Raw genomic sequence first — 20,728 nt, 5'->3', positions numbered from 1 at the left:
AGTGGTATAACTGGTTATTATATCAGTGTTTTCCATTTCACTTAACCCCTCCGTCGCTGAGGCTCCCCCTGTGCTGAGCATATGGTGGCACTTTTTGAGTTGGACACATTCTATTTTAAATATCTGCAAATGTTTTTTTTTTATGTAGCACCTGGACAAAGTATACTTTTGTTCTTCAGAAGACATCGTTGCTTATTCTTCCAGATATAAAATGGACTTCCTAATGCTTCTTGTACTATTGGGTGTTTTTGTCTGTTGCTTTAAAGAAGGGAATGCCCTCTTTTAAAAGAGAACGTCCCCAATTGGGTAGGTGCTAGGATGGGGGAGATTGAGCACAATTTTGGGGCCCTATTAGACAAGCGGAATCGCTAGTATCTGCATGTTTTAACTAAGTAACAAATCACTTCTGTATAAGGAGCCTGATGGGCCTGCCTAGTATTCAGAAAACTCCAAGTAACCATGGTTCCCCGAAGCCCACCCCTTTCTATGGCAAGGACGTCCAGGTTTGCCAAGCCCCGCAAGGGGCTCATTTGCGCTCGCCACGCTGTCGGTATGCCGGCGTTCGGGCTCCCGGCGGCGGTATGCTGGTCGCCGGGAGCCTGGCCGCCGGCATACCATACTACACCCTTTAAAAGAAGTATTTATACTAAGAGCAACACATTATCACACAATATAAACAGCTGGATTAAACTCTAAAGGGGCCCAAAGCAGTGTCTTGTCTAGGGCCCCATAAGTCCTTGATCAGGCTGTATGTATAAATGGATATTTTGGCTGTGAAGTCGTGTTTCTCCTGTCAGTAGCACGTGGCTGTGACTAGACTATAACAGCAGCCAGGCCAGGAATAGCTGTAAGTGATATTTATGGCCCAAGGCGTTGTATTCTTGGAGCTCAGACATTAGGAAGTGTCATTACAAGGGGTCACATACCTGTCGGGTGATGAGAATGGCTGTATCGTAATGCTCTGCGTGCCGGTCACTTGGTGGGTTGTAGCCTTGCTGCCACCTGCAGAAGTTACGTAGTATCAGGCCTCCATTGTCTGAGACTTCTGGACCGGAGTCTTCATCTTCAACTACCAGGACCTTAACCACCACCAGGTTGACTGAGTTCCTCAGACTTGGGTGCTTGTAGATCTGGGCAGCGATGGACATTAATGTCAGCAGGTGCAGCTGAAACGGTGCAAGAGTTTAATGTAGGGAGTTACTGCTAGCATGGTGCAGTATTTAGTACAGCAAGCAGAGCTGCCATCAGAAATTGTGGGGCCCGGGATGGAAAAAATAGACAGGGCCCCTCCCTCCCCCAAAAATATTCTGCCGCACCTCTCCATCCTTATGTGATGTCATACATTGTGACGTTACATATAGGTGGAGTGTTGCAGACCTACAGGAACGGTTCTCAGAGAGCTGATAGGCAGTGAGGCTTGTTTTAAGAAGTCCTCCCTGCGCATCAACCTGCTGTTTATTCACATACTGGTGTAGCTCTACAGGTATTGATGGTAGGAGCAAGGAGTGGGCCCCCTCTTTGTAAGGGCCCAGGACACCAGTCCCCACAGTCCCCCTCTGATGGCTGCCCTGACAGCAAGGTAAAGTCTAAAACCAAGTTAGAGAATGGACCTCTGACGTCACCAGGGGAGGAGCCACTTCACTTGGAGGAGGAGCCATGCCAGAACAAGGTACCCGAAATGTACCCCCTCAGGCTCGGTGGATCGCTTCGCTCACCACCGGGTTACTAAAGGGAGAAGTTGGTGGCGTGGATAGTAGAAGAACTATCCCGCTGGCCTGGCTCCTCCCCCTGATGTCATGGCTCCTCTCCCTAACGTCAGAGGTTCTTTCTCCAACTTGATGTTAGCATCTACGATGACAGCAAGTGTATTATCACCCACTGTATGAACACATTTTACAGGGTATTTATGTTGTAAATTATAACTTGATAAATGTAGTCTTCAAATAACCCTATTCTCATGGAATCGGCTTTGTTCTCAAGACACTGTATAGGATCTGTACGAAATCCCGCTGGACGGTATCCCGGCGGTCGAAATACCGACACCGGAATCCCAACCAGCACAATCCCGACAGGGGTGGCGAGCGGAACACAGCCCCTTGCAGGCACGGTGCCTCGCTACACTCGTTACACTATTTATTCTCCCTCTATGGGTGTCGTGGACACCCACGGAGGGAGAATATGTCGGGAATGTGCCGGTCGGGATTCCGATGTCGGTATTTCGACCGCCGGGATTCCGTCCGGCGGGATCTTGACTGCATCCCACTGTATATTACAGGACCCTAGAGTTACACAAAACCTCTCAGAGTATGGAAGAGACATGAAATCGGACATGAGGATAATGCGAGCCTAGCTATGTATTTAGCTAACACAGACAAAATCATTTTTCAGGCGTCTGTAACCAAGAAAAGAGATTGCAGCTGTGTAAGTGCCACCCATATTATGCAATGCTTTCCAGTGATCCTTCCGCTATATAATTTGGGATGAATTTAGCGATGCCAGCCAGATCAGTAACAGAGAACAGATGCATGTAATGACAGGGCTTGCCCATAGTAAAACATCCGTATCTTGCAGTACTATCAGCATAGGTGATTGCTGTCTTTATGGATGGCCCAGGCAGCATAACTATGTCCGTGTTGTGTATTTCCACACCAGTTTTACGCTTATCATCATGACCTACATGTCTCATCAAGAGGATTCAGAATTCTAGTTATGTTTTTAGGCAAGCATCACATCACCCAACAAGATATGGCTGCCCACACATCTAATGTCTAGATAAGAAGTGCATCTGGGGATGCATCCAAGCCTCATCTGATCACCTATTGATGAGATCTGTTGCACACACACACACACACACACACACACTTCATGTACAGTCACTTTATAGCTCACCAGGCATACGGGGCCAGTGTTGGACTGGGGAATGAAGGGCCCACCGGGGAATGCCGTGATAGGGGCCCATGTTTAGGGGTGTGGTCAGTCTCCAGAGACGGTGTGGTCAGCCGCTACATTGGTTTGCCTAACCATTAGTGAGTGCATGGGCTGGGCCCCTTGACAAATCTGTATACTGCTAGTGCGTGCATGATAATGTACCAGATAAATATTGGCAATGCACTGTAGAGAATACATCATCTTCCTGTGCAGTATAAGGTAACATATGTATAATGTATAATTCAAGAACACAGTCTGGAACCTGATCCCTAGAGGAGGAGGAGGGCCCCAGGCAGTGGGGCCCACCAGTGGTTTCCCCTGTACCCTGTGGGCCAGTCTGACCCTGTACGGAGCTGTGTGTGTAAAACACATCCATTTAGAGATGGACACATGTGCAGTACAGAAATGTATATATGCACGAAACTTGTATATCCGTATATATGAACGACGGCCATGGTTTTCCTCGTACAGTCATTGGGAAAGGATGTTTCCTGTATTCTGCAATACAGAAGCGGATATTCATGTAGTGGTTTTGTGACTATGGTATGTTTGTTTATGGCCTATAACAGATAGGGGAGATGTGCCCTGGGGCCTAAGGAATGGGGTTATACACCAGCTTCTGAGTCTCGCCCTGAACTGCGCTGTCCAACAATCAATTATCTGTGACCCATTTATTTCTAATGGAAGACTGCAATGTATTGATCAGTGATTAATGCATGATAAACAAGTATATAGTGTAGTGCTCCTTCTATTGTGTGAGACATAAATATACAAGCATAGTGTAAATCAGAGGTTCTCAAACGCAGTCCTGAAGGCACCCCAACAGTCCAGGATTTAGGTATATCCATGGCTCAGCACAGGTGGTTAAATCAAATTGACTGAGTTGCTAATTTAGTCACCTATGGCCAAGCATGGATACATTTAAACCTAGGACCGTTGGGGTGCCATGAGGACCACATTTGAGAACCTCGGGTATAAACTAAAAAGATATACTGATTGCTCTGTAAACTGGATATCAAGCATGTGCTACAGTAAAAAGGGTGTCATATAACTGCTAATGTACATTTACCAGCACCATGCCACCGAGTAATATGGAAAAACAAGTCCCATTGTGCCCTGCTGAGCATAATGGGATGTCCATCAGCATGGTCTCCATCGATGGTTGCCATAGATGGCTATGGTGCCTTGAACCATCAATGGTAGTATACTATTCTAAGAAACACCATCGATGGTTCGCACATGTGCAGAAGAGATGCGCAGCACAATATTTGGAGCTGGGCTGCTGACTGACAGCCTGTCATGTCAGCGAGGAGGTGGGCCATCCATTCTGGCCAGCACACTCACTGCATCATGTGATTCGGGGGCGGGGCTAGTCTCTTTGTATGATGATAATAATAATGGTTCACAGCAACAATCAATGGTGGGAAACCATCTGTGCCCCTGCCATCAATGTTAAAGCTAGTTGCAATCGGTTGATGACCATCAATGGTTTCTAGGCAGCGATAGTCGATGGCCAACCCGAGTCCCATTCACATCCATAGAGGACCAATATCGAGGAACCTCAGTGGTTTCAGCCAATGAGATTGTAGCTCTTCTGCCCAGTGAGTCCACTATTTACCAAGAATTAGTGTTAGTATGAAACCACTTGGTATTATAACAGAGACTCCTCAACACCTCCACGGGTCAGCTGGTTAATTAGTACATCAGTCATTTTGGTGCCCACTCTGCACCCATTTACTATACTTTTCTATTGGGATTCCCACGTTGTGCTGCACAAATGAACCGGAAACTGTCTTGACTGCCATTCCGTATGTGTCGTAGACTCTGGCACTGTGCACGGGGTCTACTCGCAACTACACCGGGGAGAAAGGCAGCCAGGTGGACTCAGCAGGAAGGCACGTATCGGGAAAGTGGGTGAGCTGGTGGGTGTGATGACTGAACTACGTCATAGCCACCCCTCCCCCATTACACAGTGCTGCAATTACCGGCATTGTGAAGTTGTGGACAGGGGCCACGATGGTGTAATTCAGCGGGAATAGCATCATCAGTCCTCAGAACTGTCCTTTTTTGCTCGGTAAATGGGCGGTTGCAGGTGGGTGGCGGCTGGTAGACTTACCCACTCTTCCGGGTGGCTGATAGGGCCACCCGATATTCTGCCTATTCCAGGAGAGTAGACAAGTATGCACCCACAGACGCTGCAGACGAGCCCCCTCCTCTCTTAGGGGGTAATTCAGACCTAATCGCTGCTGTGCGTTTTGGCACAGCGAGCGATCAGATCTGAACTGCGCATGCGTATGCACCGCAATGCGCCGGCGCATTGGAGGACTGCACCAGGCATGGGATGGTGTAAAAAAAGCGATCGCATGGGTGATTGACAGGAAGAGGGCGTTTGTGGGTGGCAACTGACCATTTTACAGGAGTGTCCGGAAAAAGGAAGACGGGCTCAGGCGTTTGGAGGGAGGGTGTCTGATGTTTGTGCAGCTCTGCTACAAATATGATCGCACACCTGCACAGCACTTTTCTCCTACCCCTGTAGGCGGCGACTATCTGATCGGAGGGCTGCAAAAAACGCACCCTAGCGATCAAGTCTGAATTACCCTCCTAATCTGCCCCTGTTCGTTCTTAGGCAGTCATTTATTTACAGTGTTTTGTGGTTAGCACCTAACTCTAAATACACACATCAGCCCTCCTAAATGTACACTTACGTTCAGGCCACAAAATCGTGTCCTTCCCTACGTTATTCATACCAAAGTGCATATTGCTTAAATGTATCCCCTGATCCAGATGTGTTCTGCCTTATTTCACGGTGCATCTTCCAAATGAGTCCCATGTGCGGGCGGCAGGCGGGGTCCACAGTATAAATATAAACAGATTTGGAAAGGAAGATTTCTGTCTAAACTTGATACATACACTTCCTAAATGAAAGCAAACCACTGCGGTCATGTGTCATCTGAGCTGTAAAATGCTCCATTTCCTGATCTTATTTCCAGGGTTAATGCACATAGTGAAATCCGCACCAGTCATTGTGGTCACTCTATGTAATAATTACTGTATGCGACTGCCAACTGGGGTGCGGATTAATGACAGGCAGTTCTTACACAACTCTGCGCCTGATTCAGACTTGGTCGCACGCAGGCTACTTTTGCACTGCTGCGACCAGGTAATCGCCGCCTACAGGGGGAGGGGGTAAGCGCTTTGCAGGGGTGCGATGGCCTCTGCAGTCAGCTGCACAAACAAAAGTTCATGCAGTTTCTGCACAGCTCAGGACTTACTGAGATGCTGCGACAATCTTGGCCGGCGGTGACGGTCAGGAACCCTCCTCCAGAACGGCCGGGCACGCCTGCGTTTTTCCCCGACACTCCCAGAAAACGGTGAGTTGCCGCCCAGGAACGCCTTCTGCCTGTCAATCTTCTTGCGATCGCCCCCTGCGATCGTTTCCGTCGTAGAAGCCGGCGACCGCCGTCGACGGGCAACGACACGCCTGCGCATTGCGGGTCACACGCATGCGCATTTCAGACCTGATCGCACGGCTGCAAAAAAAATGCAACGTGCGATCGGGTCTGAATGACCCCCCAATGTGCAACCAAAGCCAAGTCCTGTTGTACACTATTATATGTGTATATCATGCAGAAGATGACCAGGATAGAACCCTGCAGCAGAGTCTGACGTGAGATGACGTTACGGGACACACCCCTCAGCCTCCTGACTTGCGATGGATCTCCTTAGTGAGGGGCAGTTAAGTACAGCAGTGAAACAGTTAACTGTGAGGGCAGAAGCCAGAAAAGTAACTTTGAACCATTTTGCCACCCACTGGTCCTGCTGTACCAATTCCCACAGAGCTGCAATAGGAAGAGGGGGGGGGGGGCTGGCCACTTGGATATAATGGAACCTTCTGGGGCGGTCGGACCACTTTGTCTGGGAACTGGCTGACTCTGAAACTATAGCCGCATAGGTAGGGGGTGGGAGGGCATAAAGGATGTCGGAGCAGTTCACTGGAGTCTTTGTTAGGGGATTAAAGATCAGTTTTGGAAGCCAATTTTGTGGAGTGATCTGCGATGGCAAATCTTTAAGAGGCCACATGATGCTATAACGTTAGCTACACGCTGCATTTCTAGAAGTTACAGAGGACAGGGGAGTGCGCAGTGACATCACAACTGTGCACAGGAAAGTCAGTGCTGTGCTGTGAGATACTGTGTAATGAAATGTATCTCCGTAATATCCTCTGGGTACCGGCGTACCCTCTAAGTGACTGATACCACATTGGGGGGAGTAATTAGTTAGTCGTTCTTAAGGCTGTCGACAGTCAATACATTTGTAATGGTGTCGGCATTCTACCTTTAACCCTGTAGCTTTACGATCATGGTTAAAGCTATAATGCCTTTAAATAGCATTTCAACGGTGTCTGCATTGTCCCGTCGATATAATGCTGTTGACATATTGACTGTCAACACTACTAAGGGCCCGATTCAGCTCCGATCGTTGTTGTGCAATTTCGCAGGGTGGGCGATTATCGATGGACTGTGCATGCGTACAGATGGTAGTGCGCACGTGCGAGGCCAAACTGCAAAAGACTCCAGCTAATTTTTGATCGCTAGACAAACGCAAGCTGATTGACAGGAAAAGGACATTTATTTTGCGGGTGGTAACTGGCCATTTTCTGGGAGTGTCAGGAGATACGCAGGCGTTCCCAAGCGTTTTCAGGGAGGGTGTGTGACGCTAGCTCCAGCCCCGATCAGCCTGTTCTCATTGCACGGTAGGAGTTGGTCCTGGGCTATGCACAGACTGGAAAAATCATTCGATGGTGAGTGAGTTGCGAACGGATTTGTAGCTGACCGGCGTATGCAGAGATTTTCGCAAGACGTGCGCAGACTTGCACGGGGCGGGTATTCAGGCCCTAAAGACCTTATTCAGCATCAGTTGCAGTTTTGCTAAATTAGCAAAACTGCAACTGATTGTGATGGCATGCTGTGGTCCGCCCAGTACAGGGTAAGGCCATCCAGCATGCTAATGGTGGCCAGCGATGTAATCGCAATCCAATTGTGATCACATCGCTGAATATGGAAAGCCCCTCTGCCTCCGCAGCCTTTGCTGCGAAGGCAGTTGGGCTGCCACCATTTTTCCCGTCGCAGTAGCCACGTGTGACGTCACGCTGCTGCCCCAAACCTGCCCCCATTTTTGATACCACGCCTCCAACCACAGACACTTCTGCCTGTCAATCAGGCAGAAACGGTCGCGTTAATGAGATGCAATTGCATCACCCTGCCTGTGCACGCGCAGAGCGGGACCTGCGCCTGCTCACTGCCGCGGAACACTGGGAAATGCGATCGCATTGGCTACTGAATAAGGCCCTAAAATCTACAATACAGAGGTGCTCTGGCAATGAATGTTTTTATGGGGTGTCTTCTTCATGACGCTGACAGTCGCATGTCCACAAGCAGAAGAATCTGCCGGGCCGCGAATCGTTCATCGTTGGAGCCTACACACTGAAAGATATGAACGATATCTCGTTCATTAATGAACGAGATCGTTCATATCTTTCAGTGTTATCGTGTAGTGTGTAGGGCCTATACGCAGAGTTGCCGACATTCTGGCTGCTCTCTGCGGGAGAGAGCAGCCAGGTCAGCACAGCAAGGGGGCAGTGGAGGGCTGGATGTGGTGAGGAGGTGGTCCGGAGGCGGGGCGGGGCGGAGCAAGGGTGGGACGGGGGCGGAGCAAGGGTGGGGTCTCTCTGACGCCCGCTTTAAGCCACGCCCCCCGCTCTGTAATGCCGCGATCTCCTGCATTACACTGCAGGGGGCGTGGCTATGATGACGCGATTCTGCAAGAATCGCGTCATCAACTGCCCGGACCGCCCACTTTACACAGAAAGTGGGCGGACGGGCAGGGGGACCCCCGATTCCGGGAGACTTGCCTGCTCTTCCGTGGGGCCGGGAGGGACACCCGATTTTCGGGAGCCTCCCGGCCATTCCGGGAGAGTAGGCAAGTATGCCTATACGAGAGAAACACATTGTCGACATTTCAACAGTGACTACAATAGTCGACACTGTGAATGTTGACAAAGTATACCACAGTCATTTACACTGATACTAATACTGCCGACACCATTAAAATGCAATAAACTGCATTTTAACTATGTTGGCATAGTGCCGTCGATATAATCCCGCCAATCTGCTGTCTGCCGATGTAATGGTTGTTGAAATAACATGAATTCCCTTTTTCTACATGATTCAGCTGGGGCGTACTCAAATGAAAACTAATAGAAATATAGGGGGTCATTCTGAGTTGATCGCTAGCTGCCGTTGTTCGCAGCACAGCGATCAGACTAAAAATCGGCATTTATGCGCATGCATATGCCCCGCAACGCGCACGCGCGACGTATGGGTACAAAGCCCGTTGTGGTTGTGCTGAGGTTCTAGCGAAGTTTTCAGTCACACTGGCGGCCGCAAGAAGATTGATAGAAAGGGGGCGTTTCTGGGTGTCAACTGACCGTTTTCAGAGAGGGTTTGCAAAAACGCAGGCGTGTCTGAAAAAACGCAGGCGTGGCTGGGCGTTCGCTGGCCGGGGGTATGACGTCAAATCCGGACACAAATAGGCTGAAGTGATCGCAAGCGCTGAGTAGGCTCAGAGCTACTCTGAAACTGCACAAACTGTTTTTGCAGAGCTCGGCTGCACAAGCGTTCGCACTTCTGCTAAGATAAAATACACTCCCCCAGTGGGCGGCGGCATAGCGTTTGCACCTCTACTAAAACTAGCCAGCGAGCGATCAACTCGGAATGAGGGCCCAAATACCACAGTCCCCATGTATGCAAAGCTACCCAACAGAACGCCATCAGCTCTGGATGGAGAACAATCTTGGTTGGATCTTTACAAACAGACGAACTGTGCGCTGGACACGTGTGAGACAGGAAGGAGATCGGGAGTCACCGCCTGCTCTAATGCGTTTCATCTTCTTCTGCAGTTATGTAATTCCGCACAAGAGCTTTGTTTCACTGAAGATAATTCAGCAGATGTTGCTGAAACCTGGGACAGTCCTCCAGAAATATGCTGTCTCTCGCCCTGTTGACATGTAATCAGGGAGGAGAACCCGAGGCCCTCTCTTTTGCTGAGTCATCTGTCTCCATAAGAAGTCCCTGCACCACATGGCAATGTGTCTCCACTCTCCACGCATCTCTCCAGGAATGAATGACACCTGGATATCTCCATTGCTGGCACTGGCCAGTGGGCAGACACTAAGGGGTACGTTTACTACAGCTTCTAAAACAGAGAATTGGGGATGTTGCCTATAGCCACCGATCGGATGCTGTCTATCATTCCTCTATTGCCTTTTAGAAAATGACAGTCGGCATGCAGTCCGCGACACCCATAGAGAGGGGATAGAACCTGTGTACGGCCTAATGAAAATTGGCTGATTTTAAATAAATAAAAATTTCTAATAGGAATATTATTCATTTATTAAATTTCTTAAAATTCTGTAACTTTTTTTTTTTTTACATTTCCAATTTTTTCTTTAAATTTTTTTTTTTACCAAGTCTGGGCTTCCAGTTCCACCGCGCAGATCCCCTCATACCTGCTTGGACATATAGGGGGTCATTCCGAGTTGATCGCTAGCTGCCGTTGTTCGCAGCGCAGCGATCAGGCAAAAAAAATCGGCATTTCTGCGCATGCGTATGCACCGCAATGCGCACGCGCGACGTACGGGTACAAAGTTCTTTGTAGTTTTGCACAGGTTCTAGCGAACCTTTCACTTGCACGGCACAACGCAGGACGATTGACATGAAGTGGGCGTTTCTGGGTGGTAACTGACCGTTTTCAGGGAGTGCTGAGAAAAACGCAGGCGTGCCAGGAAAAATGCAGGCGTGGCTGGGCGAACCCTGGGCGTGTGTGTGACGTCAAAAGCCATCCCTCCAAAGTTAGATTCAACGCACGTGAAGAGTAAGTCTAGGGCTGGTCTTGTTTTGCACAAAATGTTTTTGCAGGCGCTCTCCTACACAGGCGTTCGCACTTCTGCAAAGCGAAAATACACTCCCCGGTGGGCGGTGACAATGCGTTTGCACGGCTGCTAAAAACTGCTAGCGAGCGATCAACTCTGAATGACCCCCATAGTAAGAATAATCTTATAACAATTGTTAGAAACGGAACCTTAGTGAGGTCTTACTGATAATAAAATCCTCTCATATCCTTCATTTATCAGTGATTGAAAATAAATCTTATCACCGATGAATAATAACACCCTGCATGCAAACATTTATACATGCAAAATAAGAAAAAATTGGGGCTGTCCTAAGGATGAGGGTGGAGTCATCTGTAATGCTATCCTTTATAACAGACCTGCAGCGAAATGGCAGAGTTACACTGAACAGTGTATTTTACTTTCATGGCTCATATTTGAATGTTTATTTGTGGCGTTTAGTTGTACTCCCAGTGTGCTAAAGAGATGTGGGGGGTCATTCCGAGTTGATCGCTCGCTGCCGTTTTTCGCAGCATAGCGATCAGGCTAAAAATTGGCTGTTCTGCGCATGAGTATGGGCCGCAGGGCGCACGCGCCAAGTAATTTCGCACAAAACTAAGCAATTTTACACAGGGGCGAGCGATGCTTTTCAGTCGCTCTGCTGATCGGTGTGTGATTGACAGGAGGTGGGTGTTTCCGGGAGTGTGCTAAAAAACGCAGGCGTGTCAGGCTAAAACGCAGGAGTGGCTGGAGAAACGGGGGAGTGGCTGGCCGAACGCAGGGCGTGTTTGTGACGTCAAACCAGGAACTAAACAGTCTGCAGTAATCGCAAGGTAGGAGTAGGTCTGGAGCTACACAGAAACTGCAGGAAAAGATTTTCGAGCAATTCTGCTAATCTTTCGTTCGCACTTCTGCTAAGCTAAGATACACTCCCAGAGGGCGGCGGCCTAGCGTGTGCAATGCTGCTAAAAGCAGCTAGCGAGCGATCAACTCGGAATGAGGGCCGTGATTGGGAAACTATTGGTAATGTGTGTGGGAGAAACAGGAGTATAGAATATATATGTTCAAAACAATCTGTAATCTCAGTCACTTTGCTCCACTGGTTCCCCTAGTTGTTTAATATAATATATATATATAATAATAAGACTAGGGGGCATATTTATTAAAGAATACTTACAGGATATTCCCTAAATACACCCATTTTCGTGGGGTACCCATAAACATTATGGATACCAGGAATGGAACAAGGAAGGACCTAGGTTTCTATAAGGGCTACTAAACTGTAGCTTGGCCCCATCCGCTAATGCCACCTATAGCAGCCTATGGACTAATGATCCATTGATCCTTTTGGATCTGTGTAACATGTGCAGAATGAAGGCCGTGCATGTGCAGTACAAGTAGCAACGCTGAACCTGGAAGCAGAGTGATAGCCTCAGCTCTTCAGCGTCACAAGCTGTTATCAGAGCCTGTGTCCCAAAAAGTGTCATACATTATTGTTTTATGAATATAGGGGAAAATAATTTCTCATAGCGGCATTCAAATTGCAGATTGTGATAAATAGGGGCCTGTAAGGGATAAGTGAGCAGTGCTAGTGTCAATAGGGAGCTTATGACCAAGGAAGGCAGCACATGGTGCCCTATTTCGCTGTAACCATCAATGAAGTACAGTCCCTGGTCCTACAGTACATAAGCACGGCTGCCACCAACTCTCCCGCATTCCCAGGTACAGTCCCTGGTTCTACATAAGCACGGCTGCCACCAACTCTCCCGCATTCCCAGGTACAGTCCCTGGTCCTACATAAGCAGGGCTGCCACCAACTCTCCCGCATTCCCAGGTACAGTCCCTGGTTCTACATAAGCACGGCTGCCGCCAACTCTCCCGCATTCCCAGGTACAGTCCCTGGTCCTACAGTACATAAGCACGGCTGCCACCAACTCTCCCGCATTCCCAGGTACAGTCCCTGGTTCTACATAAGCACGGCTGCCACCAACTCTCCCGTATTCCCAGGTACAGTCCCTGGTCCTACATAAGCAGGGCTGCCACCAACTCTCCCGCATTCCCAGGTACAGTCCCTGGTCCTACATAAGCATGGCTGCCACCAACTCTCCCACATTCCCAGGTACAGTCCCTGGTCCTACATAAGCACGGCTGCCACCAACTCTCCCGCATTCCCAGGTACAGTCCCTGGTCCTACATAAGCACGGCTGCCACCAACTCTCCCGCATTCCCAGGTACAGTCCCTGGTCCTACATAAGCATGGCTGCCACCAACTCTCCCACATTCCTAGGTACAGTCCCTGGTACTACATAAGCACGGCTGCCACCAACTTTCCCACATTCCCAGGTACAGTCCCTGGTCCTACATAAGCACGGCTGCCACCAACTCTCCCGCACTCCCAGGTACAGTCCCTGGTCCTACATAAGCACGGCTGCCACCAACTCTCCCGCATTCCCAGATACAGTCCCTTGTTCTACATAAGCACGGCTGCCACCAACTCTCCCGCATCCCCAGGTACAGTCCCTGGTCCTACATAAGCACGGCTGCCACCAACTCTCCCGCATTCCCGGGTACAGTCCCTGGTCCTACATAAGCACGGCTGCCACCAACTCTCCCGCATTCCCAGGTACAGTCCCTGGTCCTACATAAGCACGGCTGCCACCAACTCCTCCGTATTCCCAGGTACAGTCCCTGGTACTACATAAGCACGGCTGCCACCAACTCTCCCACATTCCCAGGTACAGTCCCTGGTACTACATAAGCAGGGCTGCCACCAACTCTCCCGCATTCCCAGGTACAGTCCCTGGTCCTACATAAGCACGGCTGCCACCAACTCTCCCGCACTCCCAGGTACAGTCCCTGGTCCTACATAAGTACAGCTGCCACCAACTCTCCCACATTCCCAGGTACAGTCCCTGGTCCTACATAAGAACGGCTGCCACCAACTCTCCCACATTCCCAGGTACAGTCCCTGGTCCTACATAAGCACGCTGCCATCAACTCTCCCGCATTCCCAGGTACAGTCCCTGGTCCTACATAAGCATGGCTGCCACCAACTCTCCCACATTCCCAGGTACAGTCCCTGGTTCTACATAAGCACGGCTGCCACCAACTCTCCCGCACTCCCAGGTACAGTCCCTGGTTCTACATAAGCATGGCTGCCACCAACTCTCCCACATTCCCAGGTACAGTCCCTGGTTCTACATAAGCACGGCTGCCACCAACTCTCCCGCATTACCAGGTACTGTCCCTGGTCCTACATAAGCACGGCTGCCACCAACTCTCCCACATTCCCAGGTACAGTCCCTGGTCCTACATAAGCACGGCTGCCACCAACTCTCCCACATTCCCAGGTACAGTCCCTGGTTCTACATAAGTACGGCTGCCACCAACTCTCCCACATTCCCAGGTACAGTCCCTGGTCCTACATAAGTACGGCTGCCACCAACTCTCCCACATTCCCAGGTACAGTCCCTGGTACTACAAAAGCACGGCTGCCACCAACTCTCCCGCATTCACAGATACAGTCCCTGGTTCTACATAAGCACGGCTGCCACCAACTCTCCCGCATCCCCAGGTACAGTCCCTGGTCCTACATAAGCACGGCTGCCACCAACTCTCCCGCATTCCCGGGTAAAGTCCCTGGTCCTACATAAGCACGGCTGCCACCAACTCTCCCGCATTCCCAGGTACAGTCCCTGGTCCTACATAAGCACGGCTGCCACCAACTCCTCCGTATTCCCAGGTACAGTCCCTGGTACTACATAAGCACGGCTGCCACCAACTCTCCCACATTCCCAGGTACAGTCCCTGGTACTACATAAGCACGGCTGCCACCAACTCTCCCACATTCCCAGGTACAGTCCCTGGTCCTACATAAGCACGGCTGCCACCAACTCTCCTGCACTCCCAGGTACAGTCCCTGCTCCTACATAAGCATGGCTGCCACCAACTCATCCGCACTCCCAGGTACAGTCCCTGGTTCTACATAAGCACGGCTTCCACCAACTCTCCCGCATTCCCAGGTACAGTCCCTGGTCCTACATAAGCACGGCTGCCACCAACTCTCTCACATTCCCAGGTACAGTCCCTGGTCCTACATAAGCACGGCTGCCACCAACTCTCCCGCATTCCCGGGTACAGTCCCTGGTCCTACATAAGCACGGCTGCCACCAACTCTCCCGCACTCCCAGGTACAGTCCCTGGACCTACATAAGCACGGCTGCCACCAACTCTCCCGCATTCCCAGGTACAGTCCCTGGTCCTACATAAGCATGGCTGCCACCAACTCTCCCGCACTCCCAGGTACAGTCCCTGGTCCTACATAAGTACAGCTGCCACCAACTCTCCCACATTCCCAGGTACAGTCCCTGGTCCTACATAAGTACGGCTGCCACCAACTCTCCCACATTCCCAGGTACAGTCCCTGGTCCTACATAAGCACGCTGCCACCAACTCTCCCGCATTCCCAGGTACAGTCCCTGGTCCTACATAAGCATGGCTGCCACCAACTCTCCCACATTCCCAGGTACAGTCCCTGGTTCTACATAAGCACGGCTGCCACCAACTCTCCCGCACTCCCAGGTACAGTCCCTTGTTCTACATAAGCAGGGCTGCCACCAACTCTCCCGCATTCCCAGGTACAGTCCCTGGTTCTACATAAGCACGGCTGCCACCAACTCTCCCGCATTACCAGGTACTGTCCCTGGTCCTACATAAGCACGGCTGCCACCAACTCTCCCACATTCCCAGGTACAGTCCCTGGTCCTACATAAGCACGGCTGCCACCAACTCTCCCACATTCCCAGGTACAGTCCCTGGTCCTACATAAGCACGGCTGCCACCAACTCTCCCACATTCAGAGGTACAGTCCCTGGTTCTACATAAGTACGGCTGCCACCAACTCTCCCACATTCCCAGGTACAGTCCCTGGTCCTACATAAGTACGGCTGCCACCAACTCTCCCACATTCCCAGGTACAGTTCCTGGTACTACATAAGCACGGCTGCCACCAACTCTCCCGCATTCCCAGGTACAGTCCCATGTCCTACATAAGTAGGGCTGCCACCAACTCTCCCGCACTCCCTGGTACAGTCCCTGGTCCTACATAAGCACGGCTGCCACCAGCTCTCCCGCATTCCCAGGTACAGTCCCTTGTCCTACATAAGCAGGGCTGCCACCAACTCTTCTACATTACCAGTGTCAAAGTCAAAAATATTACATAGACAGAACATACAAACTACACACATTTAAGTCGCTATACTTGCAAATATGCGCAGCGAGCACAGCAAAATATGGTAACACACGCATTTACATGGACATGCCACAGAGATGGATTCGACACTTATTTCATACAGTACATAATTATAATAATATCAAACGCCAGACATCATGATGATTTAGAATTGTATATGTAATGAAGTGGTGTCATGTATGTGTATTATTTGAACGGAACCAGATAGACCTGTCATGTTTACTATTGAAGCAACCAGCTTAATGTGTAGATTAATTTGATACTTGTTATTAAGTTGTAGTACATTGCAACACGGAATTATGATTACATGTATAAAAGCTAAAATCGCTCTTATTAGAACAATAGATATTCTTAGAGGTAGAGGACTGGGAACTCAGGACAGCCCTTTGGATGTCTTCAAGGCTGAATCTGATTACCATATGCAAAGGAATTGGTGACTCACCATGAACCCCTCCCCCAGAAACTAAATAATACTCTGCTGACCACACAGGAGGTCAGTTACTTGCTTTTTGGTCTCAGAGGGAGATGGAGGTCTTGCATGATTTTACAGAGGAAAGAGAGAGAGAGAGAGTCATATGGAGGGAATGGTAATTGTATCGCTGGCATGTAACTAAATCTGTATGTAATGGCATATAACTGTATGTAATTGTATGTTCTAACTGTTTACTGTGTGAGTTGTATTCATGTAACTATAGGTATACTGTACTTTGTAATATATATTGAATCCATACCCTTTTAACAACAAATATATACATCAATGAGCTTTGGAACTCAGATAATGTGTGTGTGTATTGTTTTCTCTTATGGGATGCAGTGTTGTGCGATGTACAGCGCACATTTATGGGATTTGGTAATAAGATGTGCAGGCATTTACAATATATGTTAGAGCGAACATTTTAAATATTTGTGAGAAATCAATTTAGCATTCCCAGGTACAGTCCCTGGTCCTACATAAGCACGGCTGCCACCAACTCTCCCGCATTCCCAGGTACAGTCCCTGGTACTACATAAGCACGGCTGCCACCAACTCTCCCGTATTTCCAGGTACAGTCCCTGGTTCTACATAAGCACGGCTGCCACCAACTCTCCCGCATTCCCAGGTACAGTCCCTGGTCCTACATAAGCACGGCTGCCGCCAACTCTCCCGCATTTCCAGGTACAGTCCCTGGTTCTACATAAGCACGGCTGCCACCAACTCTCCCACATTCCCAGGTACAGTCCCTGGTTCTACATAAGCACAGCTGCCACCAACTCTCCCGCATTCCCAGGTACAATCCCTGGTCCTACATAAGCACGGCTGCCACCAACTCTCCCACATTCCCAGGTACAGTCCCTGGTCCTACATAAGCAGGGCTGCCACCAACTCTCCCGCATTCCCAGGTACAGTCCCTGGTCCTACATAAGCACGGCTGCCACCAACTCTCCCGCATTCCCAGGTACAGTCCCTGGTCCTACATAAGAACGGCTGCCACCAACTCTTCTACATTCCCAGGTACAGTCCCTGTTCCTACATAAGCACGGCTGCCACCAACTCTCCCGCATCCCCAGGTACAGTCCCTGGTCCTACATAAGCACGGCTGCCACCAACTCTCCCACATTCCCAGGTACAGTCCCTGTTCCTACATAAGCACGGCTGCCACCAACTCTCCCGCATCCCCAGGTACAGTCCCTGGTCCTACATAAGCACGGCTGCCACCAACTCTCCCACATTCCCAGGTACAGTCCCTGGTCCTACATAAGCACGCTGCCACCAACTCTCCCGCATTCCCAGGTACAGTCCCTGGTCCTACATAAGCATGGCTGCCACCAACTCTCCCACATTCCCAGGTACAGTCCCTGGTTCTACATAAGCACGGCTGCCACCAACTCTCCCGCACTCCCAGGTACAGTCCCTGGTTCTACATAAGCAGGGCTGCCACCAACTCTCCCGCATTCCCAGGTACAGTCCCTGGTTCTACATAAGCACGGCTGCCACCAACTCTCCCGCATTACTAGGTACTGTCCCTGGTCCTACATAAGCACGGCTGCCACCAACTCTCCCACATTCCCAGGTACAGTCCCTGGTCCTACATAAGCACGGCTGCCACCAACTCTCCCACATTCCCAGGTACAGTCCCTGGTTCTACATAAGTACGGCTGCCACCAACTCTCCCACATTCCCAGGTACAGTCCCTGGTCCTACATAAGCACGGCTGCCACCAACTCTCCCACATTCCCAGGTACAGTCCCTTGTCCTACATAAGCACGGCTGCCACCAACTCTCCCACATTCCCAGGCAGAGCCGGCCATAGGCATAGGCAAACTAGGCAATTGCCTAGGGCATTTGATATGCCTAGGGGCATCAGCAGCTTCTGCTGATTAAAATGATATGCGGCGTGCCTATATTCTGTATGTAGCATTTCGTATGCAGATACAGCCACAGTCTCACACAGTATATAGGCATGCTGCATATCAGTTTAATCAGCAGTAGCTGCCTGTGCATCCTAGCCACATAGCAATGCAAATAAGATGCATTTTCATTAAAAAAAGGGTGCCCGACGTTAGCATTGATGCAAGATTTGTGAGGACACATCTGTATCCAAGCAGAGGCAGAGGTCAGTGTTAGTGGCAGTGTGAGTGCTGTGTGCAGGTAAGTGGGTTGGTTGTGCAGTAGTGTTCAGAATATGTGTAAGGAGCATTATGTGTGTCATGTAAAAATGCATTAATAATGTGCAACATATGTGTAAAGGGCCACTATGTGTGTCATTATGTGTATAAGGGCATTAATAATGTGCGGCATATGTGTAACAGGGTACTACTGTATGTGTCATTATGTGTATAGGGGCACTAATAATGTGCAGCAAATGTGTAGGGGGCACTATGTGTGTCATTATGTGTATAAGGGCATTAATTATGTGCGGCATATGTGTAAGGGACATTATGTGTAAAAGGGCATTAATAAAGGTTGTCAAAATGTGTAAGGTGCATTATGTTTATAAGGACATTAACGTGTCTCATATGTGTAAGGGGCATTACTGTGTGGAATTGTGTATAAGTGCATTACTAATGTGTGGCATTATGTGTATAAGGTGCTCTACTATGTGGCGTTGCATATAGAAAGGGCTCTACTGTGTCGTCTAATGAGAATAAAGAGCAATAAGGTGTGGTGTAATGTGAATAAGCAGCAATTCAGTGTGATGTAATGTGAATAAGGGGCTCTACTGTGAGGAGTAACGTTTATAAGGTAAAGTGATACTACTGTGGGATGTAATATGAATTATGGACACTATCGCAAGATATAATGTGAATAAAGTTGCAGTACTGTGTGGCGTAATTGGAATTGGGGTTACTATTGTGTGGCCATGCCCCTTGCCAGCAAGAAGATGCCCCTTTTTGGGCTGTGCGTCAAATGTGCGAACTGTTCCTATTTAAAATATAGGGGGTACAAGGACTGCTATAGGTGAGGGGTGATGGTGCTGGGAAAGAGGTGCAAGGTCAGTGGCAGAACCAGCGGTGGTGCTAGGGGGCACCAGCCAAAATCTTGCCTAGGGCATCATATTGGTTAGGGCTGGCTCTGTACCCAGGTACAGTCCCTGCTCCTTCATAAGGGGCCTTGGAAACCCTGAAAACGTCCCAGAGACTTTTCTATAGTATATCTACCCACACATATACACTAAAGAGGAAAGTTACTTACATACACACACACACACACACACACACACACACACACACACACGAGGAAAACAAGTACTTCTATATATGCACACACACGCACGCACAAATACACTTAAGAGGAAGGATACTTCCCTTGTACACTGTTATATGAGACGCATCAGCAACCACATAGCATTTGGTCTGACCACATGAAATAAGCTCCGGCACCCCAGAGGGAATTACAGGCATTAATGTTCCCCCTGCTGTCAGGACTGAAAGCAGCTTCCAATGTGTTACAGGTGTCCGGGAGAGAGCAAGCGTTCATCTCCCTCTCCGTGTACTGTGCTGCAGTCACAGGCTGATGGGAACTGGCAGAAAGCAGCCCACTTACCGGCCTATTTTACACTGAATGTTAGCGGTTATTTTGGGGGAATATGCCACAAATATTCAAGGTAAAAAACAGACCACAAAATATTAAGGAACCTCTAAATGTATGAAGCAGAGACTGCAGCATATGTCTCCATATCTGCCTGGTCCCTACATTTCCGACAGCCGCTGCAATTCCGGAGATTGGTCACCGAACCACCGCGGCTAGCCCATGGACCACAATTTGCAAAACTTACTAGGAGAGGGTCACTCCAGAACCCTCCCCAGCAATGGAGTCACACATGTGTGGTCAACACAATGGAGCCCCCTGTCCCTGTTTGTGAAGCCTAATACATTCTGCGGGTGATGTATCACGTCTTATTGCCAATCATTGGTAAATACGCCTCTTAGATTAAGTGCAGTGCTTCTACTACTGCTTAATGGTGGTCATTCCGAGTTGTTCGCTCGGTAATTTTCTCCGCATCGCAGCGATTTTCCGCTAATTGCGCATGCGCAATGTTCGCACTGCGACTGCGCCAAGTAAATTTGCTATGCAGTTAGGTATTTTACTCACGGCATTACGAGGTTTTTTCTTCGTTCTG

At 49.4% G+C, this 20,728-nt stretch overlaps 1 protein-coding gene across 1 annotated transcript in view; it reads right to left on the bottom strand.

Annotated features, from left to right (window-relative positions):
* ADAMTS8 (ADAM metallopeptidase with thrombospondin type 1 motif 8) overlaps positions 1-20,728 on the bottom strand; it is a 77,855-nt gene that overhangs the window by 31,639 nt on the left and 25,488 nt on the right. The window contains exon 2 of the mRNA XM_063943631.1: positions 927-1,166. Within this exon, the coding sequence (XP_063799701.1) occupies positions 927-1,166 (240 nt within the window). The remainder of the gene's footprint in view (positions 1-926; positions 1,167-20,728) is intronic.

The sequence above is a fragment of the Pseudophryne corroboree genome, chromosome 10 (assembly GCF_028390025.1).
Source record: "Pseudophryne corroboree isolate aPseCor3 chromosome 10, aPseCor3.hap2, whole genome shotgun sequence".
NCBI lineage: Eukaryota > Metazoa > Chordata > Amphibia > Anura > Myobatrachidae > Pseudophryne > Pseudophryne corroboree.
Note: the sequence above shows the minus strand (reverse complement) of the source record. Positions and strands in the feature narration are given on the sequence as shown.